Raw genomic sequence first — 21,210 nt, forward strand, 5'->3', positions numbered from 1 at the left:
GGTCAAAAGTTAAAGTTGCTCCAGTTTTGATAAGATTAAGAAATTGAATAGTTTTAACTGTGTTGAATGTTTGGTCTGTAAGGTAAAGGTCCTAACAATGTCGACGTCCATTGGATTCTATGACATGTGACATGTTACCTCGTAACATAACTAAGCATGACACATGGTGCAAACTATTCCTTTTTAAAACCCTATTAACCAATAATTTGCATCATGTTTTACAATAATTGGAGCAGCTTTAACTTCTGACTCCTGTACAAACTGAAACTGACCTTTGTCACCATTCTTGCTGTTTTTACCCCATAACTCCAGAACAGTCCAAACTATACATTTTTGGAATAGTGATGATCAGACACATAATGTGGTATAGCTTTCAATATGATTGGAACATTGTTTAATTTTGACCCCTGTGCAAGTCTTTATTGACCCCTATTTGGTCCCCGATTGAAAATTCAAATGACTAATGTTATTTGTCTAAAATATATACCAAAAGGTATACACAGTCAAATTTTGGTGCTTGTAACCAGATTTGAACAAATCCTCTGCAAATATTCTCTTATCTGCTGCACTATTGGGTGTTAACTTCATGTTAAAGTCAGAACAAGAAGCTGCACTGAAAGAGATGTATCTGGGAATAGTGGCGCTTGTGAGAGTGTGGCGAAAGTAGTCCGGCGAGTTCAATCTGTGGGCGCGAGATATCCCACAATTCCAAAATAGCAGAGGTGTCGGTCCAATGAGAGCAGCACGTTGAGCAAGGTGAGTGATAGAGGTGAGCGGATCGATCTTAACATCGATACCAACACTGGTATCGATATTGAACGATCCTCGTGTACAAAGCGATACTCAAGCTTTTTTTTCCTCTCCCACACGCACTGACTGCTGCGCACGCAGATTCATCAAAGTCTACTCTGTAAGAGCAGCGCTGCGCTGTGTCACACAACACGGAGCAGCGCACCCTTATATTGTGGTTTGTCAGCCCTCTACTTCAGACTGTGATAACATATTTTGTTGTCACGTACAATGTTTTGCAAAATTCTATCCTAGGTCTTTTGGATCTTTTGGCTCTATGAAGCTTAAATAGGAAAAGGTATCGATATTGGCAATACGGGCCTGTATTTACTTGGTATTGGATCAATACCAAAATTCCTGGTATCCCCCAGCTCTAGTGAGTGATTCTATGACAAGGCCAACTTTAGACTAACATAGACATTGTAAAGAGGAGTAGACGCCGCATTGGTTGCTGAGGCGCAGAAATGCGGTCGCCATCTTGGACGGGTCACCGCCGTAGTGATTCTATCACAAGGCCAACTTTAGACTAACATAGACATTGTAAAGAGGAGTAGACGCCGCATTGGTTGCTGAGGCGCGCAGAAATGCGGTCGCCATCTTGGACGGGTCACCGCCGTAGTGATTCTATCACAAGGCAGAGTGAAGGTTTCATTTTAGAATTTTATTCTTTTTTAATCTAACATAAAGCCCCCCCCCCAAAAGCGGAAAGGTTTTAGCCATGCTCATGCTCCACCGAAGCATTTACTCAAAAAAAAAAAGTCTGAAGGACTTAATATGTATACGTTCGCGACACATCTGTGATCTGTGCGGCCCTTCTTAATGCCTTTTTGGGCGGCATGGCCACTGTAATGGGCGGGATACGCGTCAGCGCTTCGCCTTCCTAAAGGGCGTGGCTGGGACGCTCCCACTCGTTGATTGGTCCACTGCGCTGTACGTAATCAAACCTACAGCAGCAGAGCGGAAACAGCGAGAAGCGTCTTGGCAGCCGTTTCCATGTGTGGCCCGTCACGTACAGTTTGGAGTAGGAATTTGAGCAACTGTTTTGTTTTCCTCGACACGCTTATGGCGATGCCCGGCTCCTGTGTGGTGGTAAGTTTGAAGCAAAATTAAGTGAAATATTGTAGTTTGCCTTCAAACCACGTCGTGCTTGAGCGGCCCTGTGTTAGCTTGTGTGGTAGTCCTGGTAACACGTTTGGCGGTAAATTATCGCCATCCTCGACGCCCGTGGAGGGCACGCGCTACCACCAAGTTAACGTGACGCAGAAGCACGTCTGTCTTTGACAACAGGTTTAAACCAAACACCTGTAACATCAGAGATCACAGGCGCAGAGTGCTGCACACAGTTTATTTGTTTTAAACATGAAGGTGCTGATCAGAGGCGTAGTACAAAATTTAGCAGCATGTGTACGTGTAAGATTAGACATGGTGTCACGGACTCATGACCCCGTATCGTATGTTCGCTCTCTGCTCATGCGCGAATGCTGAGTTTACACTTTATGTATGCGGACCAAAATCAAGTTTACGGGTGGGTTATTTTTTTTCCACCATAAATTGACACCGGCTCTCAGTCCTTTCTGCACACAGAGGGGGTAAACTCAGTACAGACCAAATTTCTTGTTTTTCACGCAGTGGGTGTAAGGTTAGGTGGAGTTCTGAGGGCACATGCGCCAAACTCTTTGTTTCCAGGGCAAAGGTTAGGCAACAAACAGGCACCAATCAATATACAGTCTCTGTGGTAAATAAATAAAGGAAGTGACTGTTTGCAAGGCAGTGCCCTAGTGGCTAAATTGTGAAATTGTATACAAACCAAACAGTCTGTACCCACGGTTTAGAAATGTGAAGCCACGGTTTTCCAAACTGTACCCACAGGTTCTGTAGGCTATCTGTCCGTTGATGTGCATGGCTGTCACCGACTTAAACTTGGACTTGAACATGTCACTAAACTACATACATGTACACACGTGCAAAGAAGTAATCCCCGCTTTTTAGTGCAGCAGATAAGAGAATATTTAGAGGGGAATCCTGCAAATGGTGATAAAGCATCAAATTTGGCAGAAATACTCCTCAGACAATCCTGTTTTGAAAAACCGATTGGCCACTTGAATTTTCAGTGGTCAGGTAGGGGTCAATTGAAGAGTTACACAGAGGTCAAAATTAAAAGATGCTCCAATCATATTGAAAAATATTCCACATTATTTGCCTGATCATAAAGTGATGCAAATTACTAGTTGAGTTAACATGGATTTAAAAAGGAATAGTGTGGACCATGTATCATCCTTACTTATCACGTTATGGAGTAACATGTCATAGAATCCAATAGACATAGATCTTGTTTGACCTTTACTTTGGAGACCAAACATTCAACACTGTCAACACTGTTCCATTTATTAATCCTATTAGGTCAACCAATAATTTGCATCACTTTTGCATCAGCAACTTTGACTTTTGGCCCCTGTACAAAATGACAGTGATCTTTGTCACCATTCTTGCTGTTTTTATCCCGTAACTCCATAGAATTCAGTCACAGATGGTCCAAACTATACCTTTTTGGAATCTTTATGATCAGGCAAATAATGTGGAATATTTTTCAATATGATTGGAGCATCTTTTAATTTTGACCTCTGTGTAATTCTTCAATTGACCCCTACCTGACCACTGATTGAAAAGTCAAGTGGCCAATCGGTTTTTTTAAAAGAGTGTCTGAGTATTTCTGCTGAATTTGATGCTTTTATCACCATTTGCATGTTTATTTCACTTATCTGCTGCACTATTTACTTTCACCCTTCACCACCTGAGTGCTCTAGTCGTATGCTTATGTATTTTGGGTCAAGGATGAACGCTGCGAAAACAGCATGTTGATAGAACTAATATTTATGGAGAATCTACAGATAACAATCAATCAATCAATTTTATTTATATAGCACCAAATCACAACAAACAGTTGCCCCAAGGCGCTTTATATTGTAAGGCAAGGCCATACAATAATTATGTAAAAACCCCAACGGTCAAAACGACCCCCTGTGAGCAAGCACTTGGCGACAGTGGGAAGGAAAAACTCCCTTTTAACAGGAAGAAACCTCCAGCAGAACCAGGCTCAGGGAGGGGCAGTCTTCTGCTGGGACTGGTTGGGGCTGAGGGAGAGAACCAGGAAAAAGACATGCTGTGGAGGGGAGCAGAGATCGATCACTAATGATTAAATGCAGAGTGGTGCATACAGAGCAAAAAGAGAAAGAAACAGTGCATCATGGGAACCCCCCAGCAGTCTAAGTCTATAGCAGCATAACTAAGGGATGGTTCAGGGTCACCTGATCCAGCCCTAACTATAAGCTTTAGCAAAAAGGAAAGTTTTAAGCCTAATCTTAAAAGTAGAGAGGGTGTCTGTCTCCCTGATCTGAATTGGAAGCTGGTTCCACAGGAGAGGAGCCTGAAAGCTGAAGGCTCTGCCTCCCATTCTACTCTTACAAACCCTAGGAACTACAAGTAAGCCTGCAGTCTGAGAGCGAAGCGCTCTATTGGGGTGATATGGTACTATGAGGTCCCTAAGATAAGATGGGACCTGATTATTCAAAACCTTATAAGTAAGAAGAAGAATTTTAAATTCTATTCTAAAATTAACAGGAAGCCAATGAAGAGAGGCCAATATGGGTGAGATATGCTCTCTCCTTCTAGTCCCCGTTAGTACTCTAGCTGCAGCATTTTGAATTAACTGAAGGCTTTTCAGGGAACTTTTAGGACAACCTGATAATAATGAATTACAGTAGTCCAGCCTAGAGGAAATAAATGCATGAATTAGTTTTTCAGCATCACTCTGAGACAAGACCTTTCTAATTTTAGAGATATTGCAAAAAAATGCAAAAAAAGCAGTCCTACATATTTGTTTAATATGCACTTTGAATGACATATCCTGATCAAAAATGACTCCAAGATTTCTCACAGTATTACTAGAGGTCAGGGTAATGCCATCCAGAGTAAGGATCTGGTTAGACACCATGTTTCTAAGATTTGTGGGGCCAAGTACAATAACTTCAGTTTTATCTGAGTTTAAAAGCAGGAAATTAGAGGTCATCCATGTCTTTATGTCTGTAAGACAATCCTGCAGTTTAGCTAATTGGTGTGTGTCCTCTGGCTTCATGGATAGATAAAGCTGGGTATCATCTGCGTAACAATGAAAATTTAAGCAATGCCGTCTAATAATACTGCTAAAACCTGACTGAAACTCTTCAAATAGACCATTCCGCTGCAGATGATCAGTTAGCTGTTTTACAACTACCCTTTCAAGAATTTTTGAGAGAAAAGGAAGGTTGATATGAGCTAACAACATTGAACAATGAATGTTGCTAACTACTTTCTGGACTCGCACACCATTCCAGCAGAGGGTGGTACGTCATCTTTATTTTAAAAGTGTGAGTAATTTTTTTTTGTTAAGTTCAGTGTAAGCACATATTATAATATCGAATATATATAAAGCTGACAGTGTGTGTGCACATGTGCGTGTGTGTTCTTTATGCACAGCCACAGTAATTACTGAGCTGTCGATGTAAAAAATCAGGCAGGGGCGTCCACATAACCCGGCTCGGATTTTCAGCAAGTTTTCACCAATTACCCTTCAAATAGATTGATTAGGCATGGTAACATTTGTTTTTCCATCAGTCAAAATTTTACTTAAGTTTTGGTCAATTCAAAATCTGGTGTCAGAACAGCCTGAAATCCTGTTACATTAAAATATATAGTAAAAATGCTCAGAAGCGCATTGTTTGAAAAACTGGCTATGGGGCATCATCAACTATCATCTAGATATCAAAGATTTATTGCCTGCCTGGTGCAACTTTTCCATATATTTCAGTTATTCAAACTTTTCGAAATTCATATGTTGTCCTCCCAGGGTCAAATCCTGGAGGAGTAGGGAAATTGAAAAATGCTCATGAAATGAGCAATATTTAACATATCAGCAAATGAGGTATAATTTAGTATGGTTTTGGGAGTTTATTTATGGGGTTGTTTGTGTGAATCAAGGTCATTGAGAAATGTCAAGGTCAGTGTCTCATTTTCCTATATTTCAAACATTTCACCACATCTCACAGTCAAGGAAGTGTCTAAATATTCTATCATTAATATTTGAAGAGATACTATCATTAGTTTTCGACCAATACCATATATGATCTAATTTAAGCAGTATGCTACCTCCAAAGCATAATATAGATTAATAAGAATTTTCTTCAGAGTTATTCTTAAAGTATCACATTAACCCGTTTATGCCCAGATTAAATTCATCTCTATTACCAGTATGTAGAATGGGTAACTCGCTTGTTGTACATATGTTAAAAATACATGGATAAGGGCCCTCACACATAGTACGAATGTGGTCGATTTGCGCATGAAGCACGAATCGTATGCAATACGTGTAAAATCGAAGCTGCCTCCAACACCTCGTACACCTGTTGCTACAACTATTTGCGCACACCAGCGGCTGAATGACAGTGTGCAGTGTGAGAGCCCATTCGAGCCCTCTCACAGCAGGTATCAGCCAAATAACAGGTCACACACACGAACATCTAACACCACTCTCTTGGCACTTAGAAAACATGTGGCCATTCGCACTGTTAGCATGAAAACAGTCAGCAGATGATCACTTTCAAGCTGGATGTGAAATTTGTCTAAGTGCCCCCACAACTGTGGCGTTGCAAAGCAACCTACGTGGTGCATGTGTCTTGCGTGTGTGTCGCTCCCCCAACACATATGGCGTGCTGGGGGGGCAGGTACACTTGCATAATAATATATGTATGTACAGATCAGATCACATGGGGGTCGGATAGCTAGGTCTGATCACACACAGCAGGGGGAGGTGCCTGTCAGCTGATCGCACTACACTGACAGCTGGATGACGGCTCAGTGCACACATTAAAAATACAGAAACCACTGCCAGGACAGGTATATAGATAATTATGACAAAACCTATGCACTCAATTATTTAACAAATAACGAAAATGAATGACCACATAACACAGACATGTTGGTCTGGGTGCTGAATGGATTTGGGGGGGTGTCTGCTCTCAGCAGCTTTTGTTGTGATCTTTGCTCCTGGATGTCCCAGCTGGAGAACATGAACCATGTTTTATGTTTTGAAGGACATGAACTTGCAGTATTCTTCGTGAGGCGTGTCTCTGCTTGCTGTCCTCACATGGAAATACATAAAAACATATATCACTTTTGCAATGGGATGGAGAGCGCACACATTGACAGGCTGTTCCAACTGGAATGGACCGTCAGTTCATGTGGATGCGCAGCAGGTGAGCTGAATGTCACGTTTGTCTGACAGGACACGTGTCCTGTGCGCGGCGTGCCGCAGGACCATATGACAAGCCAACAGTGTGAGAAAAATTTCCGTCTGGTAATCGGAGCTTGCAGGTTCAAATCCTGTGAGTGGTATTTATTTTTTTTATTAAACCGGCTTATTTAACTGTGGGGCTCTGTATTGCGTCCCCTTTTATTTATATCAACCCAGTGATAATCACTAATTATACAGCTGGTTTTTATTTTATTTTTCTCCACATCAGCGGCGCAATGTGGTGCACCACGTCCCAGCTGCTCACGCTGTGTTCATGCTCGCACGACCCCGTCACATGCACGATACCATCGCAGCGGGATCATGCGCGCCTGCCCGTCAGCTCAGTGTTTTTGTGGTTCACTCATATGAACTGTTCCGCCGTAATTTGCACCTGGTTTGTACTTATTCGTACTGTGTGTGAAGGGACCCTAACACAAGAAAATGAAAACACTTATTTCCATTGTGGTCCATTTAAAAATCAAATGACAAAATAAAAGTTAAAATAATAACAAAAAGGCAACTCAACAACAAGCTCATCAGCAAAGCTGGCTCTGTCCTGGAGGTTAAGTTAGAGTCTGTGGCAGAGGTGTCAGATAGGAGGATGTTGAGGAACTGCTCAGCATCCAGGATAACACCTCTCACCCTCTGATGTCCTCAGACTGATGTTCTGTTAGAGCACCTTCACCCATAGAGTGAGACCACCGAGGTGCACCACAGAACGTTACAGGAGGTATTTCCTACATATGGCAATCAGGCTGTATAACTCCTCCCCCTTCTACAGGATGAATACATAACTGAACAGTTATTCAGTTACTCAGAGTTATGTGCAATATTGTTGAATATCTTGTGCAAATGTCTAAAAAAAACCCCATTGTTTACCGGTACAGTTTCAGTGCGCTTCACACCTTACCAACCCCAAGAGCAAGCACACAGGTGACAGTGGTAAGGAAAAACTCCCTCTGATTTCAGGAAGAAACCTCAAGCAGACGAGGTCATTCCACAAAGCAGGTACACGACAAGAGAAAGCTCTGTGACTTGCAGACTTCTTATTCACCCTAGGGACTAGGGATGGGTATTGATAAGATTTTATCTATCGATGCCATTATCGATCCGATTCCTTATCGATTCCCTTATCGATACCTCGTGAATTTTGGACTAAAAGTAGGCTTTACAGGTTTTCTATGTATTTCATTGAGTCTTAAAATAAATAAATGTGAAATTGGTCACTGTATCCTTGATCTCTGGACATAAATAAAAATAAACAAAACGGTGATTCGCTTTGAAGTTATTAATTCCGACTGCATGCTATCGTTCTTGACTCGGCAGAGAGCTGCGCAGCGTTTGGAGCTGTGTGAACAGAACAGAGGACGGTTCTCGTTTCTTTCTCGCAACAAGAGAGAAGTCCCAGTTAGTAACTTTAATCCGCACAAAAGTGACTCACGATTGACATATTCAGGGATGAAAGTCGTGAAAAACAAAAAAAGCTGAAACCCAAAATTACCCCCCAACACCACCTACACGAAAATGTTTCAATTCTAGAAGCTCTGAAATGCAATCTGGGACTATTTCAGACAATAAACTGGAGTGAGTGCAGCATCCATTTAGTGAGAGAAAAAAAAAACAACTTTCCTTATTCAAATTTATTCCAGTAGTATTCGGCTCTTACTAGGATGCAGCAGTTTTCTAGCTTTGCAGATAGTTCTGGAGGAAATCACTGAAGAGATTAACACATTGAAAATATGGTTTGACCGAAACAAACTGTCAAACTTAAATAAGACAGGGATGAAATGGAGGTGTAAGAGTCACTAGGTGTTCACAGGAAACACTATTTCTGTATGTACGAGGTCTGTCCATAAAGTATCGTACCTGTATGTATGTATTTATTTATGTATGTTCATTGTCAGTTGGTTTTATATTTTCTGTTGTTTCTATTCAGGTTCTTTTTGTCTCTTTCTCTAAAATTGTATATAAGCATATATTGTATATAATAATCATTAGATTATTAATATATAAATAAAAATAAATTTAAAAAATGTTACAATTTGAAAACAAATGCACCTGAACGTGATGACAGCTGCAACTGCTTAATGCTAACTTTTAACATTGAAAATGCCATAGACATGCTAACGCATTAGCATCGCTCCCGTTTTTAAGTTATAAAATACATCTATCAACTGTTTCAGAAGACCATAATAGGTCGGTTTAACATAAAAAAGGTAAATAATACTCAGACGTATGCTGTTTAGGGTTTTAGTGGGGGAAAATTAAGCGAAAGAATAAACGAAGCAATAGATTGAAGCACTGCTTCAATCTGCGAACCACTGCTTCAATTGGTTCAAGGTTCAAAGCAAAGCCGCGCTGCAGAAAAGTTGATTACGGACCCACTGCAGGGTCTGTAATCAGTGTAGAGAAATGATCATTTTCCTGACAAACACCCCCCAAAATAACGGCCACTCTGAAGGACCCATAACAGAATTGTTAAGCAAAAAGCTTATTGATGTCGGTGGATTGAATCATTTCTTAATGATACCTGAAAGGAACCGGTTCTCGATACCCATCCCTACAAGGGACACAGAGCAGTCCTGCACCCTGAGAATGCAGAGCCTGGACTGGTATGTAGGGTTTAAGTAGAGAGGGGCTAGTCTGTAAATAATTTTTTTAGGTTAGTAACAAACCTTGAAATCTGATCTCACAGGGACAGGAAGCCAGTGTAGAGACATTAGCTGCTCAAATTGATGCCGATGTCTCACTGGACCAAGAACCATCATTTCAGGCTTGTCAGGGTTTAAAAATAGGAAATTGCTAGACATCAAGATTTTCATTGATGCAAGGCAATCTTCTAAGGATTTTATGTGGATGAGATTACCAGCAGTTATCGACATGTATAACTGAGTATCATCAGCATAGCAGTGAAAGGTAATCCCAGAATGCTGCAATATGTGACCCAAGGGGTGCTATATAAAAGGAGAAAAGCAGAGGGCCTAAGACAGACTCCTGTAGAACCCCAAATTTCATGTCACTAAGGTTAGAGGTAGTGTTACTGTACAAAACACAGTGAGAATGACTGGTCATGTATGATGTCAACCATGCAAGGGCACTCCCAGTAATCCCAAAATGATTCTCCAGCCTTTTGAGTAGAATATAATGATCCACGGTATCAAATGCAGCACTAAGATCTAACAGCACCAAAACCATAGTGGTGTCTGAATCCATTGCAAGATGATCATTTACCACTTCAGTGAGAGCCGTCTCTATGGAATGATATTTTATAAAAGCAGACTGCAGTGGCTCAAAAAGATTATTCTAAGTAAGGCGGTCCACAGACTGCTGTGAAACCACCTTTTCCAGAATTTTAGAACAAAATGATAGATTTGATATCGGCCTATAGTTTTTCAGTACACTAGGGTCAATTTCAATTTATTTTCATTTATATAGTGCCACATCACAACAACGTTCCCTCAAGGTGCTTCACACAAGTAAGGTCTAACCTTACCAATCCCCAGAGCAAGCACACAGAGGTAAGGAAAAACTGAGGAAGAAACCTCAAGCAAACCAGACTCAATGGGGTGACCCTTTGCTTGGGCCATGCTACCGACAGAAAATTACAAAAAAATTCACAAAATGAATATACAGGAAATGTTGACGGTGCACACGATAAGAAGGTTTCAGGAACAGATATCACACCCATCTCTCGATGGAGCTGCACCTCAAACAGAGAGAAAAGAAAAAAACAATCAGGTATCTGAAAAACAAATGCAGTTTGCCAGCATTAAGCAACAAGAAAAACAAAAGAAATACTAAGGTGATTGCTGGCCTCTAGCCTTAAGCTTGAAACATTTAAGAACAGATCCAGAGGTTAATGAGAGATTAATAATTTCCAGCACAGACGGCCCAAGAGTGGGACAATCATGTACTTATATTGAACTTCCGAAATAAAATCATGCACACACATGCTTTCAATATGTGGATGATTTACTGCTGCCTGCTGGAAAGTCCAGAATGTAATTTCAAAGTACATTGTTCAGTGTTGTTGGTTAATATCCTTAGTTTCTCCAAAAAATATTAGTCCTATCTAGGGATGGGTATTGATAAGATTTTATTGATATCGATGCCATTATCGATTCTGCTTATCGATCCGATTCCTTATGAACTCCCTTATCGATCGATACCTCTTGTGAATTTTCGTTGTGCTAAAAGTAGGCTTTACAGGTTGTCTATGTCAAGTAAATAAAGTAAATAAATATGAAATTGGTCACTGGATCCTTGATCTCTGGACATAAATAAAATCTGTAGTTTTTGTCAAAAGCATTTACTTTCAAACATTTTGGCATGAATGTCTCTCCGTACCGCTGAGCTGAGCTCAGTCGGCTGCTGCACGTCAGTGCAGGACGTCTCAGTTTGGGAGGAAAAAAAAACGTTTTGATCGATTGCAGTTTGTTTCTATTACAACGTTTGGAAAGAGTTTCTGTGAAGGCTCTCAGTTGTCCAGGTGGTTTCCATAGTAGAGAAGCTTGAATCTTTGACTGGACTGGGTTGCTTGACACGAGGACGTTTCGCTTCAAATCGCGGAAGCTTCCTCAGCTAAAATTCTTGCTCTGGTAGTCTGACTTCTGTCTTGACTCTTGTAGAGAAGAATAAACAGAAGCCACAAAAAACTGGAGTTTTTAACCTAACCAGACCCCTCCTACGACAAGGAGATCATTGTTTGGGGACCCTGCGTGCCCGGATGGAACCTACCCAGTGGGCTTTGCTCTCGACGGCTGAGAGAATGGAGTGTGACATGTGGCTCCACTCTCTGTGGAAGAAGTTGATTCATTCGTATTCACTTTATGGTCAGAGGTTTGGTGCTGATTGGTTTGTGCGCTGCCCTGACCCACAGGAATATTAGCAAGACGGCTGCTTCCAGAATTTTGTCCCCTCATCAGTCCGTCATAATTAATGAGTTGGGCAATGCTGTGTAATCTGACTGCGTGAACTCTTGAACTCAAACGCAAAATGGATTCAATCTCGGAACAAATCACTGTATCGCAAAGGAATTGTACTGCTGAGGACCAGAGAATATTCTTCATAAATTTGGACTCTCGACAGTCAGTGGTGCAGTAAATAGAATTCTGTATTTCTCCGCCAAACATCAACATGGCAGCCTTATCGGCTCCTGAAGGCCAAATTCCCTGCTCTTCCCCCAGAAGGATCTACAGCCTTGGTGAAGGAATTGCCCCCCCCCCCAGCCTGCTGTTGCCTAGCAACATCAGACTTCACACACACACGGACAGAAATCGACAGAAATTTAACTCATCCGCACACGACGCATGTCTCCCTCCCTCCATTCCTATTACCCCCCCGTGTCTCTCCACTCCCACCACCCTGGCCTCCTCCTTGCCACCTCGAAGGCAGCGCGTTTTCTTTTTTTTGTACTGCTGCAGCCTTCAACCCCCAGGCTGGGCGGCGCGGGCCCCTCCTGCTGCGGCCTTCACCCACTTTATCTCCGTTTGGAAGACGGACTACTTCAAGTTCAGTGCACATAAACAATGTCAAATGTATATGTGTTGTCTTTAATTTTGATGTGTGCCATTATTACACAGTGCATCTCCTTATACCAACAGTAGATTATATCACTGCAGTAGAGTCAGCCATTAAACATAACAGTTTGTCAGGGTCAGAAGCTGGGGACCTCCGACTAAGAGTCACAGCAGCACTTAACAGTGCTAAGCCTCCTCCGTCCAACATCACAGGAGAAGAAGGGAAAGCTTTGTCAGCACTGCAGAAGGACCAAAGCATCCTTATTCTGCCAGCGGATAAAGGCAGATGCACGGTAGTCCTGAACACATCGGACCATGAGGCCAAGATCAACAACTTGCTCAGTGACTCCAGTACATACGAATGTGTGAAGAGACACCCCACGAGCGGCTATAAGAAGAAAATCATTAGCTACCTCCAAAACCTGGAGAAAGAGGGACTCATCGACAGGCAGGCATACTACAGACTGTACCCTGGGGACGCCACTCCATGCATCTATGGACTGCCCAAAATCCACAAACAGGACATGCCACTCAGGCCTACTGTATGTAGCACAGATTCCATCACATACAATTTGGCCATGCTCCTCTAGTGGGTAACTCAGACCACCATGTGGAGAACACACAAGATTTTGTGAACAAGATCAAGGACCTACAGCTGGAGGCAGATGAAACCATGGTGTCATTTGATGTCACATTGTTGTTCACCTGCATCCTCACCGTTGAGGCCTTCTCAGCTGTGAGGCAGAGACTGCTGGAGGATGTGTCTCTACTTGAAAGGACTAAACTCACACCAGACCACATCTGCCAACTCTTGGAGATCTGTCTTAACACCATGTATTTCCTGTTTAGGGGGCATTACTACAGGCAGATCCATGGTTGTGCGATGGGGTCTCCGGTATCCCCCATTGTGGCCAATCTGTACATGGAGCGAGTGGAGAAGACAGCCTTGACGTCTTTCACGGGCATCCCTCCCAGTCACAGGTTCAGATATATCGATGGCACATGGGTTAAAATCAAGCAACAGGAGGTTGAGGACTTTACAGAACACATCAACTCGGTGGACTCCAATATCAAGTTCACATGTGAGTATGCCAGAAACAACCATTTAGCCTTCTTGGACTGTGATGTTAAGATTGGAGAGAACAGGCAGCTCCAGACAGGGGTTTACAGAAAACCAACTCGCACTGACCAATATCTGCGCTTTGGCTCCAACCACCCCCTTGAACACAAACTCGGGGTGATCAGGACGCTTCAACACAGAGCCCTACAGGTGCCCACAACTGCAGAGGGAAGGGCTAAAGAACAACAACGTGTCCGGAAAGCCCTCACAGTATGTGGGTACCCACGATGGTCCCTGGACAAAGTGCAGAAGTCCCAGAGAACAAAGAGACCAGATAGATGGGAGACAAAAAGAAGAGTGTCTCTCCCTTATTTGGCAGGAGTAGGGGAAAAAACTACAGAGGATCTTCAGACAGCACAAAATCCCAGTTTACTTTAAACCGGTTAACACCTCGAGACAGAAATTAGTTCACCCTAAGGACATGATCCCTAGTTACAAACAGAGCAATGTAGTGTATTCTATCAGATGTCAGGAAAACTGTAACGAACACTACATAGGTGAGACTAAGCAACCTTTACACAAAAGGCTATACCAGCACCGCAGAGAGGGCGCCAGTGGACCTCAGTCTGCAGTTCATCTCCACCTTAAAGACACTAACCACACGTTTGAGGACAAGGAAGTTAAAATCTTAGCCAGAGAGAAGAAATGGTTTGAGAGAGGGGTCAAGGAGGCATTCTATGTGAAACAGTTGAAACCCAGCCTTAACCGGGGAGGGGGTCTGAGACACGCTTTGTCCCCTGTTTACAATGGGGTACTCAGGTCAAAGCAGTTTCAGTCGTTTGTTCATGGTAATGAGTCATTCACGTCATCAGGAGAGTCGTCAAGGGAGCCATCAGGAGAGGTGACCGTCCCATCATTAGGAGGGACAGCTGCCCTGTCATTAGGAGGGTGCTAACGAGAGCACAATAGGTGCTAATTAGAGCTATTGTTTAGTCATTAGCCCATAGCAGTCTGCCTCTCTGTAGGGGGGTCTGGTTAGGTTTAAAAGTCCAGTTTTTTTGGCTTCTGTTTATTCTTCTCTACAAGAGTCAAGACAGAAGTCAGACTACCAGAGCAAGAATTTTAGCTGAGGAAGCTTCTGCGATTTGAAGCGAAACGTCCTCACGTCAAACAACCCAGTCCAGTCGAAAATTCAAGTTTGGAAAGAGTTGTCATTTGATTTAAATGGCATTTTGCTTTGAATTTATTAATTCTAAGTGGACTCTATCATTCTAACTTGACTCGACAGAGAGCCGCACAGCATTTGGAGCTGTGTGAACGGAACGGAGGACGATTCTCGTTTCTTTCTTCCAACAAGACAGGAGTCCCAGTAATGGCCCAGTCACACGGCACACGACGATTCCTGAACGAAGGGGAAAAAGTAAAAAAAAAGTCACAATTCGTTGAGAAAAGGTGGACGAAAGAGCTTTTATCACCGAACAGTCTGCTAAGCCAGAGCTCAAAAGGGACGAAAGAGAAAATTAACAAAATCGAAGCTCATGATCTCGATGAAACCCGCCTGGAGCCACAGCTGCAGCAGTGTGTGTCTGCATCTCTGCATTCCAGGACTCGGCGCTGGGATGGAGCTCATAACACCTGAGTCCTGGAGAAACTGCAAACAGAAGCTGTGAAGATCTGTGCGCATGGTGGTCCACCTGCTCTGGTTCCTTGTCCAGAACAAAAGAGGGATCATCTCCATCATTATCAGAATCCACACTGTCTGTCCATACACTGCGCGCTCCGTCTTCCTCCAATATATATATATACAAAAAGTGTGCTGTGGTCACTGATGTGTCACTGTATTATGTTCTAAGCCTTATTTATTTATTTATTTATTTATTTATTTATAACAGAAAACTGTCAAAAGGGACAATAAATACACTCAACAAAAATATAAACTCAACACTTTTGGTTTTGCTCCCATTTTGTATGAGATGAACTCAAAGATCTAAAACTTTTTCCACATACACAATATCACCATTTCCCTCAAATATTGTTCACAAACCAGTCTAAATCTGTGATAGTGAGCACTTCTCCTTTGCTGAGATAATCCATCCCACCTCACAGGTGTGCCATATCAGGATGCTGATTAGTGCACAGGTGTGCCTTAGACTGCCCACAATAAAAGGCCACGTGTTTACAGTGCGTGTGAACACGCGCATTGACTCAAGTGCGGTTATTCCACCAGCTGATCACTGATCCACAACGTGAATTCTTCCTTCCAGAACAGCTCTTTATATCATCATTTTGATTCATCTACCCGTTCCCACATATACAGAAGGACTGGATTGTCATTCCTACACTCATATTGTTATATTTAATACAAAATAATAAGGGCACGCAGGAGCTGTCGCTGATGCTGCATTCAAGTACCGTCAGAAATTACACTTTTTGTTGTTTCAAATTCAACAGTTGCTTGTGGCAAAATAATTAATTATATCCACACAAAAGATTAATTCTGGCTTATGTAAGGTGCCCGAGCCCATTGAAGCTGCCCCCCCCACACAGATAAAAAAAAAAAAATCCATGCAAGCAGGCTGAGTTTACCCTGTAAATTCCAACGGTACATGAAGCAGCAGCAGCCTCCGCGCTCACAAACCAGCTTCTAAACAAACGATAAAAAAAACCGTCAGGAACAACAGCAAAACGAGACACAGACGAATTGAGGTTTTCCTTGCCCTTCGCTCAAAATTTTCAACAGTTTAAAAATCCTGACGTAGCACCAGCTGCAGGAACGAGGCTTCGCGAAGGTTAAACGACAGTCAACGAAAATCCAGATTTCTTGTTTCGTCAGGGCCTCGTCACCCTTCGTTAAGTGCCGTGTGACTGGGCCTTTAGTGACTTTAATCTGCACAAACGTGACTCACGATTGACATTCAGGGATGAAAAACAAAAAAAAAAAAGTTGAAAGCCAAAATTACCCCCAACACCACCCGCACGAAAATGTTTGATTTCTAGAAGCTCTGAAATGCAATCTGGGACTCTTCCAGACAATAAACTGCAGTCAGTGCAGCATCCATTTAGGTGAGGGGAAAAAAACCCCCAACCTTCCTTATTCAGATTCATTCCAGTAGTATTCTGCTCTTACTAGGATGCAGCAGTTTTCTAGTTTGGCAGATAGTTCTGGAGGAAATCGCTGAAGAAATTAAACTGAAAATATGGTTTCACCAAAACAAATTGTCATTAAACTTAAATAAAACAGGGATGAAGTTGAGGTGTAAGAGTCACTAGGTGTTTCCAGGAAACAGTTATTTCTGTATTTATGTTCATTGTTAGTTGGTTTTATATTTTCTTTTGATTTTAATCAGGTTCTTTTTGTCTTTCTCTAAAATTGTATTGTAGCATTATTAGTTATTGTTATTAATATATAAGCAAAAATAAAATTACAATTTGTAATACATTTGACTCTTTTACGACAACAAACGCTGAGCCATTAATTATTATACAGAAAACACATGCACACAAATGTGCTGAGATGCGAACAGCTTAATGCTAACTTTAACATTGAAAATGTCATAGACATGCTAACATGTTAGCATCAGTTCCTGTTTTTAAGTTATAAAATATATCTATTAAGATAAAGCGAAATAAAACAAAGAACCACGAAGCAGCTGGTCGGATCAATGCTTCATTGCTTCAAAGAAGAGCCGCGCTGCAGAAACGGTTGATTACAGACCCTGCAGGGGTTCTGTAATCGACGTAGAGACATGATCATTTTCCCGACAAACAGCCGCCACTCTGAAGGACCGATAAGGGAATCGTTAAGCAAAAAGGATATTGATGTCAATTTGTCGAATCATTTCTTAAGGATACCCGAAAAGAACCAGTTCTCGATACCCAACCCTAGTCCTATCAACATTCCAATTTTGGCGGTGTTCACCCAAAATTCAAAAGCATACCAAACGGCAAATGCCAACGGCTTATATAAAATAAAAATAAAATAAAAAACAGACATACAGACTTTGTGAGGAAGAAATCACCCAAAATACCAGGCAAAAAAAATAAATAAAATTATTAATTTACCACTGTTGATGGCTGATTTTAAAAAGATCAAAAACAGTCTCCAGACCTTTATAAAACTTTTCAGAGCCCTTCATGATAAACCGAATCTTTTCCAGTTTAAGATGAAACAGTACATCTTTAATCCAGTGTGGTACTGTGGGTGGGGCAGCATCTTTCCACTTGAGAAGAATAAGGTGGCAAGCTGACAGTGTTGAAAAAGAAATCAGTTTCTGACCACAGGCAGGTCATCCTTATCCCATGGCAGTAACCGCAAAAACAAAAGCGGATTTAAGGTCAAAGTGACTCAAAGAACATTCTTTAGCCCATCACAGATGCCTTCCCAATATTGTTGTATTTTAGGACAGGACCAGAACATATGTATCAAAGTAGCCTCAACTGATTTACATCTGTCACCCGTTGGATCAATGTTGGAATAAATCCTAGCTAGGTTGGCCTTGTGAAGATGCGCTTGGTGAACTACCTTGAACTGAACAAGAGTGTCTTGCACACATTGAAGATGAATGAATTTTTACTCAGCAAATCGGCCGACTCTAAATCACTAATATTTAACTGAAAGTCCTGTTTAACAACACTGTTTAACATGAACCACAATAACATTTAAAACCTTGAACTCCCATGGTGCATTGCAGCACAGTGTCCATTGTTCACTGGTTAGCTAATATTGCTAATTTCTCCAAAAATATTAGTCCTATCAACTTTCCATTTTTACAGCTTTCACCCTTGATCCAAAATACATAAGCATACCAAACGGCAAATGTCAGCTCTCCCTAGTTTCTCTGTGATCACAGCCATACACTCACATGTGCACAGAGGCCACTTGGCTCTTATAATATAGAAGATGACCCCTTTGTCTTATTTGAACAAGAGCTGAACCTGGACTGATTTCATTTTGAAACCTCGTTAAAGGATGAAACCTGGTTGAAAAACTTTGAATCTTAGTTTTTCAGACTTGCCTGTTTCACAAAGTAAGGTTGTGAGCTGAAGATGATCATTAAGTTGCTCCACTGCTTTGAGTGTTTAGTGCTCTTCACACAAATGATCATGTGATCATTTCATCATTGATCAGGACTGTTTGCATGTTCATACAGCTGTAACCACAGTCTGAAATGCTGTAACAAGTTGAGCATGTAATGGCTTTGACTAGATGAGTAATGCTTTATTCTCTAGGACATTTACAACAATTTTAAGTTAGAATGTTATCTGGTGTTTTTTAAGATTAATAAATGCAGTGCTAAAGCACATCGTCAGATGGAACCCATCTAATCCATTGTGTTTCATAATGTAAAGTTGGCGATATAGTACTTCTGTTTGCACAGACATCAAGGTCATTCTCTCCTACACTTCAGTCTAGCTGACGCTGTTTATTTTCAGACTTTTACTTCCTATTTTGTTCACGAACAGAAGACATGATATGTGAGTCACAGTTGCAGTGATTTCAAGTCGTGACCCAGAGGACATCTGCCCAGTATTAGTCATTACGTAGAACTAAAAGGGTGTAGTCCAAACAAATGGATGTTTTTCCTTTTAGTGGGTGTAGTGAGGGGGCGCTTCATTCTCTGCTAACCACATACATGCACGACTTTCTGTTACAGTTTGGACTGTGTTGTTAATTTGTCTGATCCTCTGCAGTAAATAGTCTGCTCACATCATTCCCACAGGATCTGCAGCTGCCCACTTGTCACATGATCTCACTTGTTTGGTCTAGAGCTGGAGATTAGATTTTGTGAAATAAAAGAAGTAACCTTGACTAAATTTAAGCTTATTAAATTTTCCTGGAAGATGTCTTTGTGAGTTGTGTTCATAATATACATTAGAAATGTCTCCGTTTTAATTTGGGTGGTGACTCAAAGGATTGGTTCTTGTCCACTGTTTGAATTTTGTAGCAGGACAAAACTTGAGGCAATGGATGGTAAAGTAAACCACTGTCCATGTCATCACCCCAGTCTCAGGCTACCTTGTAACAGGTCAATGCCCTGTGTCCCATGTTAGGTAACCACTCTGGGCCTTTTCTTTTTAACCCTTTTCTGCCATTGTTTTACAAATAAAGAAGTGATCTGTCTTATTTCAGATCAGTGATGATGAGCAAGGGTATGACTTGGATCTTTTCTGCATACCGAAACACTATGCAGAGGACTTGGAGAGAGTCTACATCCCACATGGACTCATCTTAGACAGGTGGGCTGTTGCTTTATTTATATTATTTTATTGTTTTAGTGGTTTACATCAAAGGTGTAGGAATAATTATATGATTAAAGGCAGGTCTGTTTTTTTTGGGGGGGGGGGGGAGTCATGATGTTCAAAACCTTTTGTGTTCACATTGTAATTTAATAATTATTTCATTTTAAAGTATTATTTAAACATTGGACACCTTGTTTTCATTCAGGACTATGTGAATACTTACGTACATGTGATTTTAGTTTTTTATTTTTAATAAATTTGCAATAACATGAGTTAGCAGTGTCCATTGTTCAGTGTTGTTGGCTAAGATCCATAGTTTCTCCAAAAATATTAGTCCTATCAACATTCCGTTTTGTTGGCGTTCATCCTTGACCCAAAATACATAAGCATATCAAACGGCAAATGTCAGCTCTCCACAGTGTCTCCATGATCAAAGTTCCACACACGCACTTTTGTCTTTTCCACATTCTGCCCCAAGCAGGTGCTTTTATTTTTAGACATACACAAACTGAGACTGTGGAGGAAGATATCAAATGCAGTACACTTTTCACTCATGGTACCGGCAACATGACACTTAACTGACTAATCCAAGTGATCTACAAAAACACATGACCCACAATAACATTTAAAACCCTGAACTCCCATGGTGCATTGCAGCACAATGTCCATTGTTTACTGGTTTTCTTAAATTGCTAATTTCATCAAAATTATTTATCAACTTTCCATTTTCAGTGTTGTTAGCCAAGATCCATAGCTTCTCCAAAAATATTAGTTCTATCAACATTCTGTTTAGTTGGCGTTCATCCTTGACCCAAAATGCATAAGCATACCAAAGTGCAAATGTCAGCTCTCCACGCTTTCTGTGTGATTGTAGGCATGCACACAGAGGCCACTTGGCTATATATATATATATATATATATATATATATATATATATATATATATATATATATATATATATATAATTCTTTAACTACGGCCACTATTGGCCTTGTAAATGTAATTTCCACCACACCATTGCCTTACAATATAAAGCGCCTTGGGGCAACTGTTTGTTGTGATTTGGCGCTATATACATGTGCTCTGATGTCACTGTTTATCTCCATAGAAACTACCCAAACAATCTTTCATACAAACTGTTTAGGGACATTACAGTGTTGTGGTGGAAATTATGGCAATAGTGTGGGACAACTACATTTTGTTAAAAAAAAAAAAAAAGTAAAAATCAAAAGTCTGGGTGTGGGACAAGCACAAAACGGTAATATTTGCATATAATG

The 21,210-nt window shown here is 41.2% G+C and overlaps 1 protein-coding gene across 1 annotated transcript in view; it reads left to right on the forward strand.

Moving 5' to 3' along the window:
- Positions 1-1,747: 1,747 nt before the first annotated feature.
- hprt1 (hypoxanthine phosphoribosyltransferase 1) overlaps positions 1,748-21,210 on the forward strand; it is a 42,402-nt gene continuing 22,939 nt past the window's right edge. Inside the window, exons 1-2 of the mRNA XM_034181162.1 lie at positions 1,748-1,878; positions 19,824-19,930. Coding sequence (XP_034037053.1) covers positions 1,783-1,878; positions 19,824-19,930 — 203 coding nt within the window. The 5' untranslated portion in view covers positions 1,748-1,782. The remainder of the gene's footprint in view (positions 1,879-19,823; positions 19,931-21,210) is intronic.

Source organism: Thalassophryne amazonica, chromosome 11, assembly GCF_902500255.1.
Source record: "Thalassophryne amazonica chromosome 11, fThaAma1.1, whole genome shotgun sequence".
NCBI lineage: Eukaryota > Metazoa > Chordata > Actinopteri > Batrachoidiformes > Batrachoididae > Thalassophryne > Thalassophryne amazonica.